Source organism: Sebastes umbrosus, chromosome 15, assembly GCF_015220745.1.
Source record: "Sebastes umbrosus isolate fSebUmb1 chromosome 15, fSebUmb1.pri, whole genome shotgun sequence".
In the NCBI taxonomy this organism is placed as follows: Eukaryota; Metazoa; Chordata; class Actinopteri; order Perciformes; family Sebastidae; genus Sebastes; species Sebastes umbrosus.
The window spans coordinates 1,685,985-1,699,285 of NC_051283.1; the positions used below are offsets into that span (position 1 = coordinate 1,685,985).

General features: G+C 39.4%; 1 pseudogene and 1 gene segment (V, D, J or C); one reads left to right on the forward strand and one right to left on the reverse strand.

The window, feature by feature from the left end:
- LOC119503289 overlaps positions 1-1,465 on the forward strand; it is a 99,837-nt gene extending 98,372 nt beyond the window's left edge. The window contains 1 exon segment of the V gene segment in view: positions 963-1,465. Coding sequence covers positions 963-1,288 — 326 coding nt within the window.
- A 1,308-nt stretch (positions 1,466-2,773) lies between these two features.
- LOC119503297 lies at positions 2,774-3,416 on the reverse strand (annotated as a pseudogene).
- Positions 3,417-13,301: the final 9,885 nt, after the last annotated feature.

A 13,301-nucleotide genomic window follows, 5' to 3' on the forward strand; every position in this document is an offset into this window, starting at 1 on the left:
GGTGAGTTTGTTTGTGTCAAAGTCAGAGAGCCATGTCTCTCTACAGTGAGAGGTTTTTGTACGGCGGCTCAATGACTTTGTATCACTTTGTTTTGGACTTTTCCAGACTGGATGTTGGAAGTAAGTTTCTGCACAAAAATACTAAATATAATATTGTAAAGTAATGTTTTAAATTAAGTTTTTGGATGTTTGAGGCGGATAAGAATACGTTGTATAAATTGTAACACTTATTCATGTTTTTATTTCTCCTCCTTTATCTTGGAGACTAACTCAGAGCAGCTTTACTAAACATTTCTTGACACATTCCTGTCATACTGAAATTTAACTGATTTAAAAGAAAAAAAGTTAATTCTACTTTAAACATGTTTGCTGAGGTTAGTTTTTAATATTCTTCCACAATGATAACTGTTGTTATGATTAATTAAAATGCGCTTTTCTCAAGTCAAATTGAACAGAGTAAAGGTAAAGATCAGTATTTGCAAATGCACAAATTCTGTTTTATTTCTATTGTGTCATATTGTTACAAACTCTTTTTTAAATATATTGTTAGTTTGCTAAATGAAGACTGAAATCCTCCTGAGGAACATTTATTTTATCACCTCATTTTCTGTATTTGCTTATGTTTCCACTACCTTCCTTAAAGTCATGTATAGTTAAGGTCTTGGACGATTTTGATGAGAAAGTTTTAAAATTCGTCCAACTTTTATAAGTTATTTGCAGTGTAGTTTGCTATGTTTCAGGTCATGGTGTATGATGATTCTCTCTGTGCTGATATACATCAGAGGCTTCTTAAAGGGAAGTGAAACAATGTGTGAGTGAGTGACTGGTGGAGCAGAAAAAACATCTGACAGAAACTCTTTCAAGGAGAAAATCATCTCTCACACAGTAAAGGTGTCCAAGTGTCTGGTGGTTGATTGACAGCTGTGTGGTCCCTGTCCTCTAAGCTGATTGGTGTCTCCTAGGTGATGTCCGTCCCACCCTGACGGTGCTGCCCCCCTCCAGTGAGGAGCTGGAGCAGGGGAAGGCCACGCTCATGTGCCTGGCCAACAAGGGCTTCCCCTCAGACTGGAGTCTGGCCTGGAAGGTGAACGGCAGCGGCAGCATCAGCTGGGAGGAGAGCAGGAGCCCCGGGGTGCTGGAGAAGGACGGCCACTACAGCTGGAGCAGCACCCTGAGGCTCCCTGCAGACCAGTGGAGGAAGGTGGGCTCTGTGACCTGTGAGGCCACCCAGGGCTCCCAGACTCTGCTCTCAGAGACACTGAGGAGAGACCAGTGTTCCCAGTCCTGAGCTGACTCACTGGTTTTACTCTGATACTGCTCTCAGTCTCTGAAACACTGTCTCTCTCTCTCTCTCTCTCTGTGTTTTTCTTTCCCTCACTCACTGTCTAATCACATTTCACTGATAAAGTTACTTGATTGTTATAATTCTGATTATTTCAACACAATAAAGACCTTTTTTGGCAAATCAGTTGTTTTCATGTTTTGTAAAAGTAACAGATGTAGCTGTTTTAATAGATCCATTAACTCCGGAAAGATTTAACTTAACTGAGTTTAACATTTTTTAAATTGCTTAAAATGTCTTAAGAAAAAAACTATAAGTTCATATAATTCCATGTTTAATACACCTGATATTTTGAAAGAAAAAAAACACTAATCATATAATCATTATTTTAAGTTCAATGTGACCCTGGCATGATAGAAGTAAATTCATTCTTTATTCCAGATTACTTAAAGCTTTTATGACTGCAGAAAACTGATTCATTACACTAATTGCATTTTTTGTTTTGCAATAAAGCTGATTGTTTAAATATTTTTAGGAAAATCAGATATACTGTATGTATCTCATAAATTAAGTTTGTCATTGGGAGAAACTCTCATGTGGAGACAGTTTTAGAAATGTCCAGAAAGTATAATGAATCTGAATAAACTACAAAGTCTGAGAGTTTTTTATTGCATTTGAAATTAGGAAGTAGGATATCATCAGCATATTATATCATCATAGTTTCAGTATCAGCAGTGTGATCTCAAAACATAACATAACTCATGTGTTTTAATAAGAACACAAGCTCATTAAGGGCGGCTGCGGCTGAGAGGGTAGAGCAGGTTGTCCGCCAATCAGAAAGTTGGTGGTTCGATCCCCGGATGCTCCGGGTCACATGTTGATGTGTCCTTAAGCAAAACACTTAACCCCAAATTGCTCCTGAAGGCATAGCCATCAGTGTGTGAATGAGTATTTAGATTAGATCCTGATGGGAAAAGTTGGCACCTTAGTAGCCTCTGCCATCAGTGTGTGAATGGGTGAATACTGACATGTATTGTAAAGCGCTTTGAGTGGTCGGAAGACTAGAAAAGTGCTACATAAATGCAAGTCCATTTACCATTAAAAACATGTCGTTTTTAGGTTTGCAGTAAACTAAACTGTGAGACTTGAATATAAATAAAATGAGTTTAAAATTTGAATTACATTAAAAATAATCTTTAAATCAAATGTAAATAACAAATATTGTATGTCAAAGCTCAACAAACTGCTTTTATTTTTTATATCTGTATTGATTCATCTACAATACATGTAGTTTGATCAGTTTAAATATATTGTTTAAACCCCTATTTTAACAAAATTAACCTTATAACTATGTACATTATAAATACTATTCCTGACATTATTCTGTTATTTGGACTTCATTGTCAGTCAAACTTCTTAAGTGTCTCTATGTCTGTGCAGCTGTCAGATCAGTTCCTCTTTAGCTGAGAGAGGTTTTTGTACGACATTGTATCACTGTCTGAACGGGAAGCTGTTATCCTGCTGACAGTAATAAACTCCTGCATCTGATGTCTGAACTCCACTGATGGTCAGAGTAAAGTCAGTCCCAGACTTTCTCCCACTGAAACGATCAGAACTCCAGTGAAACGAGTTGTAGCATCATGAATCAGGAGTTTAGGAGCTTCTCCAGGTTTCTGAAGGTACCACTGCACTTCAGAGCTAACACTTGAACTGGCTTTACATCTGATGGAGACAGTCTGTCCTGGAACAACAGACTGAGATCCAGGAGACTGAGTCAGGATGATTTCTCCTGATGAATCTGGAAAACATGAAAAAGAGCAGAAGGGTTATTGAGACAAATCCAGTTTGGAGAAAGATGATCAACATCCAAACAGAAGAGTCTCATTTCTTTAACATGGAGAATAGTCGGAAGAAGGTTAACGCTGCTTGTCTCAGTGGTTCTCCATCATAGCAGAACATCATTGTGGTGAACCTAGTTGCATCCTGAAGTAAAGTTTTCAGAAGAGAGTCTCACCCTGAACAAGGAGCCCCAGGGTGGCCAGCAGTAGAATCAGTGACATCATCATTGTGTCTCTGAAAGGCCTGGACAGCCACTGATCAACACTGGCCTCTTAACGGCTGGGAGCAGAGAGGCAGGACACATATGCAAACACACAGTCAGTGAACTGTAGCTGTCCTCAACACATCATGCTGTTTCCCTCTCACTGCTGACAGCTTTGACTATTTAAATTAGCGAAGATATAATACGTTAAGAAACTGACGACTTTAATTGGTTTACATTGGTAATTAGAGTGATGTTGATTTTGTTAAATTATTAAGCCCTTTTATAGTCTTCATCATCTAGCCAATATTATTTTTTTATTCTAGTTCCATAAACACAATTACTGATTTGAAACGAAATAATGCAAAACAAGAGATTCTGCAAACAAGGATCTGTGTACTTGGTTTAATTATGTACAAACTTTCTTCAGGGTTAACATGTCATGCCCTGCTCTCCTCTGAGGTTATGTTCTCCTTGTTTCCAGTTTTCAGTAATTATTTCCTGTTTTATTTTGGTATCCTCACCTTTGTCTCTTGGGCTGTATCCAAATTCACATACTATACTAGTACGTACTGATTTGGCCCAAATGTAGTATGTAGTATGCCGTATGCAATCAAAAAGAAAATCTACAGTCTGCAAAAAATACCCGGATGTCGTGCTGATTTGGAAAAAATCTCAAGTATGCATCGGACCAGTCTACCTTGTCTACTCTATCCCACAATGCAAAGCGCTGGAACGGTACAGGTCTATGATCACAACAGCAGCAGCCAAAAACGGCTCAAGTTTAAAAAAAATTGTAATTTGCCCAAATGTGCATGTGATTATCATGAAGTGGGCATGTCTGTAAAGGGGAGACTCGTGGGTACCCATAGAAACTATTTTCATTCACATAGCTTGAGGTCAGAGGTCAAGGAACCCCTTTGAAAATGGCCATGACAAAATTAAGCGTCAGTTTGGAGCGTTATTTATCCTCCTTCCTGACAAGCTAGTATGACATGGTTGGTACCAATGGATTACTTAGATTTTTTCTAGTTTCATAGGATGCCAGTATCTTCACTCTGGCCTTAAAACACAACCTCCAAAAGGTTGATTGCGTTAATGTGTTAAAGAAATTACTGGCATTAAAAGGAATTTCCGTTAACCTGTTATTATCACGTTAACATTGACAGCCCTAGTGCTGAGATATAAACTCCAAACTGTGAATTCAACTTACCTGTACATATAAAAGAGGAGTGAGTGTAGCAAGAAAAGCTGCTTTGGTTACTGATCAGATTAAGGGACTGAAAGAAGGGAGGATGAGGATATTGTGATGTATAAAAGGATGTTGTCTTCAAACAGGCTGATTTTATGATGTGTGACTGAGAGGTTGGTGCATTTCTTGATGGATGAAACCAGAGTTTTGATTTAAAATTATATATATCATGGAGACACAGGATTTACATGTCATGAGATGTGAGAGTGTGTGTCCTCAGTGAAGTGTATCAGTCTCTGCAGTAGCTTCCAGCTGCAGCAGTCAGTTCAGTTTCTGTTCAGTCTGACTGAGGGAGGTTTTTGTACGACGCTTTTTCACTGTGTGAACACATACTGACTGTTGATGTAATGTTCACTCTGACAGTAATAAACTGCTGCATCTTCAGTCTGGACTCCACTGATGGTCAGAGTGAAGTCAGAGTTTGATCCACTGCCTGTAAAACGATCTGGAATCCCTGATGCTCGAGTGCTAGTATAGTAAATAAGGAGTTTAGGAGCTACTCCATCTTTCTGTTGGTACCAGGCTAAAAGGTGGTAATTGCTCCACACACGAACACTGGGACTGGTCCTACATGTGATGGAAACAGAGCGTCCCAAAGCAGAGATCACTGCTCCAGGCTGAGTCACTGTGATCTGACCTCTGGACTCTGAGGACACAGAGACAAAAACATAAAGTAGCGTCACGGTTTTGTCGGCTTCATTTCAGAGGGACGGATGTTCATAGAGGAGAGGAGTTTGATTCTCTGGACTTTACCTGTGAAGCAGCAGCAGAGGAGAGTCCACATGAGGACGGAGATCACAGTCATGTTTTTGATGAGGAGGATTTCTGTGGCTTCTGTTGTGATGAAGGACAGCTGTCAGTCATCCAGTGTTCAACTCTCAGGACTATAAACTCTCCCAGAGCACTGGAGCATGGTGCTGCTGATGCAAAGTGGCTCTCTATGGAAATGCTCTGACTGACTCCAACAGGGACTTGGATTACTCTGATGATGCTGTTTATCAATGGATCAATCACTTTATCAGAGTATTGATCAGGAATGTGTCAGTGATCATTTGTATCTTTGGTTTGAGTCTGATGGACACATTTTCTTCCAGAATATTTTGTGAATTCCCCCTAATTCACTACCACACAAATCAACATCACTGTTGGACGAATTTAAACAAAATTATTATTTATCATAATCTACAATAAACATGTGTTTATGATAATTATTAACATGTTGCAGCATTCATTGGAGAGTTGTTCTTTAGAAAAATCTTAATTCAGTATATTTTACTGAAAAGGACATTAATATTGCTTATAGATGTTTAGCATTTCAGGTAGAAAAGGTTCAATACATATTCATGATTTGTGAATGGTTTTAAAAGTGTTAACCAGTTATTACATAAACTGGGTAAACTGGGAATGTGTTTGGTGAGTTTGTTTGTGTCAAAGTCAGAGAGCCGTGTCTCTCTACAGTGAGAGGTTTTTGTACGGCAGCTCAATGACTTTGTATCTCTGTGGTGGACTTTTGGTGGAGGAACCAGACTGGATGTTGGAAGTAAGTTTCTGCACAAAAATACTAAATATGATATTGTAAAGTTATGTTTTAAATTAAGTTTTTGGATGTTTGAGGCGGATAAGAATACCTTGTATAAATTGTAACACTTATTCATGTTTTTATTTCTCCTCCTTCATCGTGGAGACTAACTCAGAGCAGCTTTACTAAACATTTCTTGACACATTCCTGTTATACTGAAATTTAACTGATTTAAAAGAAAAAAAGTTAAATTCTACTTTACACATGTTTGCTGAGGTTAGTTTTTAATATTCCTCCACAATGATAACTGTTGTTATGATTAATTAAAATGCGCTTTTCTCAAGTCAAATTGAACAGAGTAAAGGTAAAGATCAGTATTTGCAAATGCACAAATTCTGTTTTATTTCTATTGTGTCATATTGTTACAAACTTTTTTTTAAATATATTGTTAGTTTGCTAAATGAAGACTGAAATCCTCCTGAGGAACATTTATTTTATCGCCTCATTTTCTGTATTAGCTTATGTTTCAACTACATTCTTTAAAGTCATGTATAGTTAAGGTCTTGGACGATTTTGATGAGAACGTTTTAAAATTCGTCCAACTTTTATAAGTTACTTGCAGTGTAGATTGCTATGTTTCAGGTCATTGTGTATGATGATTCTCTCTGTGCTGATATACATGAGAGGCTTCTTAAAGGGAAGTGAAACAATGTGTGAGTGAGTGACTGGTGGAGCAGAAAAAACATCTGACAGAAACTCCTTCAAGGAGAAAATCATCTCTCACACAGCAAAGGTGTCCAAGTGTCTGGTGGTTGATTGACAGCTGTGTGGTCCCTGTCCTCTAAGCTGATTGGTGTCTCCTAGGTGATGTCCGTCCCACCCTGATGGTGCTGCCCCCCTCCAGTGAGGAGCTGCAGCAGGGGAAGGCCACGCTCATGTGCCTGGCCAACAAGGGCTTCCCCTCAGACTGGAGTCTGGCCTGCAAGGTGGACGGCAGCAGCAGCATCAGCTGGGAGGAGAGCAGGAGCCCCGGGGTGCTGGAGAAGGACGGCCACTACAACTGGAGCAGCACCCTGAGGCTCCCTGCAGACCAGTGGAGGAAGGTGGGCTCTGTGACCTGTGAGGCCACCCAGGGCTCCTAGACTCCGCTTTCAGAGACACTGAGGAGAGACCAGTGTTCCCAGTCCTGACCTGACTCACTGGGACTCTGCTACTGGTTTCACTCTGATACTGTTCTCTGTCTGCTCTCTCTCTCTGGTTCATGTTTCAACATTAAAGTGTTCTTGCTTGTGCTGATGTTTTCAACATTTTAAAACAATAAAGATTTTATCATGTGTATTATTAAAGTGACATGTCTTTTGATTTCTTCTTTCCTTTCTTTTTAAGGATTAGAAATATAAAGCAGGGTATCATCTGTATAAAGTGATATAACACGCATGTAATTTGCGATTTGACAGAAAATATAATTTAAATGAGACGGTACTACTTCACTTAAAGACTCAAAAGAGAGGACAGCACAGTCTCTCTGTCTTCCTCTCTGTCGGCAGAATTAACGTTTCTTGCATTAACACTGATATTGTATGAAAACAACAAAGACTTCTTTATTAAATCAACTGTGTTCATGCATATTATAAACGTATACCTGTGGGCATTTGTTTCTGTCTTCAATTAAAACAGTGGATCCATTTAATCCAAAGAGACTGAGCTTGTCTCAGGATCAGATTGAGAAAATGTGTTTTTGCATATACTTTACATAGATGCAGTCATATTTATGTAGATATATTGTTGTTACACCAAGTGGGTAGTTCATGTCTTTTACATTTTTATGTTGCTAGTTGATGAGCTTTTCTTTTGATAACATACATGTGTATATTTCCAGTAGCATTTTCTGAAATTTGAGGGATGTTCAGATTTTATCCAGGAATGGGAATTATGAAAATTTCTGTGTCTTCATATTTTCTTTCAACTAGATGTAGTTGAAATCACTGCAATCCAGCATGAAGTTGAGGTCAAACAAACACATAACTTTCACCCAGTAGTTGTATGGGAATGTATTTTGTGGGAGACAGGGTTGCACTGCACATATTTGTATGAGCATGTGAAAAATAAAACCTTTAAGTTACCTTAAAATAAAGTGTTTTTGGTCTTTTTACAGGTTAGTACGAGTTACATTCTTATAACTGCAATGTTTGTTTCTACTTGATTTTTTGTAGCCTATTTATCTTGCTTCAAATGCACATGACATCTTTTTTGGATTATTCCTGAAGGAGTTATAATATTATTGTATATCTGATTACCAAAATAAAGTTTTCAACCTACAAGATGTGTTGTAAGCGTCGGTACAGAATGGAGGTGGAGGAACTGAAAAGGGGAACAGAAACATTCTCCAGATCTTAATTGCTGTAACACTACAATTAATGTCTGCAGTAGTTTCACTCTGTTGCACATGTGAATCCCACTTAGACCATGCTGTCACTGGAGTGTCAAAGTTGAATACATTATTGAATGATGACATCTTCTGGTCCAAAAGTGACATTGCACATGTTTAGGGGAAGCACTGGTGAAAATGTGGTTGATCTGAACACCTGTACCGTTAGGTACAGCTGCCTCATTTACATAATGAGGCAGAAATGCATAAAGAAATGTACAAAAAATGTGTGAAGAAATGTATATAGAAAAGAATACAGAAAAAATAAGTTTGGCGAAATAAATAAAGGGTGAAATGCAAAGGGAAAATCGTGCATAAATAAATAAATGAATAAACAAAAAATAAATGAATAAATAAATAAATGTATAAATAACAAAATAAAAAAATTAATTAATTAATTAATTATTTAAAAATAAATAATTAATGAAGGAAAAAAATAATGAAAATAAATTATTAACAAATACTTAATGTAGTATATAAAATGCTATAATTGTGCAACATTTAACCGTTAATAAATAGTTTACTAATGTTAATCAGAATACAGTTGTAATCCTCTCTTATCAGCTATGATACAATATATAATTTATTATTAACCAATTACTTCATATTCCACAAACTAATAATAAAACAACATATATTATAGTATTACTAATAATTAGTAAAGATAATTAATTATTATTTCATTGTTTGTGAACAGTTAACTTAAGTTAATAGTCAGTTTACTGTTAATAAACAATGAAATGATAATTAATAATGTTTACTAATTATAAGTAATGCCATAATTTGTTTTATTTTGTCATTAGTTTGTGTAATATAGAATTTTATGAACCAATTACTTCATATTACACAAACTAATGATAAAATAACATACATTATAGCATTACTAATAACTATTAAACATTATTAATTAGCATTTCATTGTTTGTTAACAGTAAACTGACTATTAACTACAGTTTAGTGTACTATCAATTTACCTTTTATTAGTGATGGTTATAAAGTGTTACTGAACATTTGCTGCTGCAGTGATTTTCAAAACTTTCACTATTATTTTTAATTTTCATCTCCAATCAAATTCATCCCATCTATTTTATTCTTTTCCCCAACTGTCAGTTTATTGAGATGGAGCTTCAGATGGAGTGATCATAAATTGATCCAGGAGACAGTGACTTGTCTGGACAAGTCCTGACCTCTCTCCAGAGCCAAGACCTCTGTCCAGAGCCCTGACCTCTCTTTATACCTCCAGAGCCCTGACCTCTCTCCAGAGCCCTGACCTCTCTTTATACCTACCTCCAGAGCCCTGACCTCTCTCCAGAGCCTTGACCTCTCTCCAGAGCCCTGACCTCTCTTTATACCTCAAGAGCCCTGACCTCTCTCCAGAGCCATGACCTCTCTCCAGAGCCCTGACCTTCCTCCAGAGCCCTGACCTCTCTATATACCTCCAGAGCCCTGACCTCTCTTTATACCGTCACAGTGAACTGGTTTCTCTTCAGGAAGTAAGTCAGCGCTGGGACTCCGCCAGAAACGTTCCCTTAAATTGAACTTTTATCCACTTTTAAGTTACATTTTTACGACTCACCTTTTAAATCGAGTTTGGTTTCAACTGTATCTTTTAACTGGACTATGGATTTTAGTCATCGGACATCCCGATTTTTAGCTTTCTGAGAAGAGTGCGGAGCAAACATTTGCTGCTGCTCGGCTAGCAGCCACTCACCGAAGAGCACTAGCGTAACACTGATTTTACCGAGAAACTGTCTCATTTAGGACTTTTACCAGTTTTAACCACCGGGTTTTGCTCGCTGTGGAATACATGAGATTTCTGGGACTATTTCGGCTGCAGTTGTGGTGCAGTTTCACTTATCTTGGTCGTGTATTGTACACTTAAGTGACTGAGTATAAGTGTACACAAACAACAAGTGCAATGGCTGCGTGTGAATCCTGCCATCTTACCGTCTCAAAATTGAGAAAGAGCGTCGCTGGTTTGGAGGCCAAGCTCAGAGAAAGAGAAAAGACCATCCTGGAGTTTTCCACTGTCGCCACAGCTCAAGCAAAACAACTGGTAATTCTGGGCTCGTCTGTCTGCAGCAACAACACCACTCTACCGTGGTCTGGCTCTATCACCGCAGGAGAACCAGAGCCTGGCGCTGTTTCAACCGAACCCGAGGAGTTGTAGTTTTTCAAAAAAGCAAAGCCCAAGGCAACGGCCAGCACCTCTCTCTGTCATGTCCCAGCGGAGACATGCTCTCTTATCGATGGGGTCAGAGTGGAAGCACCAGTGAGTTCGACCCCACTCAGACCAGAGCACTGGTCTGTAGTCCGCAAGGGGAAACATGCTGCAAAGCGCCCGTCTCCTCCTCCTCCACCTGTGGATATCCCTCTGGCCAACAAGTTCAACATCCCGAGTCTGCAGGATTTTCCTCCCCTGGAGGACATGCTCCTACCCTCCACCATCTTCTCTGTCTCAACCCAGCCTCGGCTTACAGCGGACCAAGCGTCAAGACCCTCAGCCTGGTCCTTCACGTGCACATCCTGACACAGCGGTTATTCATCAATGGGGGTCCCAACATCGGGCTCCATCCCACCACCGCCACACCCCTGGGCGCTCAGGTGTGCCCAACGTGAGGCAACGCCCTCCCTCAGTGCTTGTTGTCGGTACCTCTATGGTCCGGCATGTGGCGGTGCGTAGTGGCCGGACTTTCTGCTACCCAGGTGCCTGCGTGAAGGACCCTACACCAACCGGCTGCAAAGCACAACTCCGCTTCTGCAGTCACTATTCACGCAGGCGTAAACGACATAAAACACCATCAGTATGAGCTTCATAAATGGGACTTCATGCGCCTCATGGATAACCTGCCAGACACCGGGAAGCAGATAATTGTTTCCGGCCCGCTCCCCTCCCCTTGTTTTGGTGACGTAAAATTCAGTCGCCTACGCCATCTCCACATCTGGCTAAAGGGCTACTGTATGAACAGAGACATCCCATTTGTTGACAATTTTGTTGCCTTTTTAAATAGGCCTCAGCTCTTCAAACATGACGGCCTCCATCCCTCACAGGTGGGCTCACGCCTTTTATCAACTAACATTGAACTAACGCTGCACTCCTGTAAGGCATATACCTCTACATTATGACCTGCAGTGAGTCCATCTGACTGTACTTCCCTCTCCCCTCCCTCCAGCTCCACCTATCGGCATGGTAGTTCACACAGCCTCCGTTATCTCTGCCACTACATCCCCCCAGCGGTATGATCAGAGCATTGCTATTCCCATCCCTATCCATGTTACTCAGAATCACTGGTCTGGCAGTCCAGTTGTCTGTAACACCCTGGGCTCATGCAGTATTCCAGTTAGGATCACGCCCAGATTCCGTAGGCCTCTACCGATCACCCTACACATTCTGTGCCCTCAAAAAGCTCTGATAACTTGATTACAGTCTGCAGAAATATTCCCATGTCAGCTAAGCCCCTTACTCCAGTTGTCTTTGCCCTGTTGAACTCTCAGTCAGTGTCTAATAAATCATTCATCATAAATGACCTAATTACATCAGACAACCTTGATTTCCTTTTCCTCACTGAGACTTGGCTTAAACCTGGTGATTTCTCCCCTCTCATAGAGCTCTGCCCACCCAGTTATGAGTTTCTGAACGCACTAAGGTTAATCAGGTTGTGGTGGGGGTATCGCAGCTGTTTTTAGGAAAAATTGCACTTGTATTCCAGTCAGCTTTGGTACTTTTAACAGTTTCAAAATTCGAACTTTTAAAATTGTGTGTGATAATCCCATTTGCTGTGTAATCATTTATTGACCTCCAAATTCAAATTCAGTTACGGGATTACCCAATGAGTTCTCTGAGTAACTGTCCTTCCTTGTGCTCAAATTTGATAGGGCCATCGTAGCTGGTGACTTTAACATTCATATAGACAATCACTCCAACTCATTTGCCACCGACTTTTTAAACTTATTTTTTTGTCTCTTAACTCCATGAATAAGTTTGACTTTGTCTCCGATCACAAATGTATTATCTTTGATGCACCCTTGACATCTACTGCAATAACCCAGAAACGTAACATCCACTCTCGCATCTTTAATGATCAGTCTGCAGCCATGTTTTCCAGCTACTTTTCTAGTGTGGCTATTCATACTTCACTGATATTAACGATCAGGTTGATTGGTTTAATGAATTGTGTACATCAGCCCTTGATTTTTCCACCCCTTTCACCTCCAGGTCAGTCCCAGTTATTAACACAATGCCTTGGATCAATGATTTTATCAGGCAACACAGAATAGAATACAGAAAGGCTTTTTCCATTTACGGGCGTAGAAGTGAAAGGTGATTTGGAAATTTGGAATCATCTTTCTTTATATCTGACTTGATAAACATCTACGAAACTCTTGCTGTTAGAATAAATTCCTTTTTTCTTATTACCTCTGTAATTTGACCATCAGACTGGCTCCATTAATAGTGTATCAATTACACTTTGATGGGAAAACACCTGCATGTATTCACGAATCTTTGGGGGATTTGAATCCTTTCAAAAACCTTTCTGTACAATATGTTGTTAACAAAAACTAAATATAAACTTTGGTTGGATATTGAAAAGTTCAGTTTAATAAGCCTTAACATATCCCATAACAGAATTCATATTAGGCCTCTTCTGTAACTGCTTGGTGGAAATCAAATGAATCACTGTCAAAAAAGACCACACTGCCATGTAAATATGAGTTAATGCTGTCAGCAGTGAGGGGGAAACAGCATGATGTGTTGAGGACAGCTACAGTTCACTGACT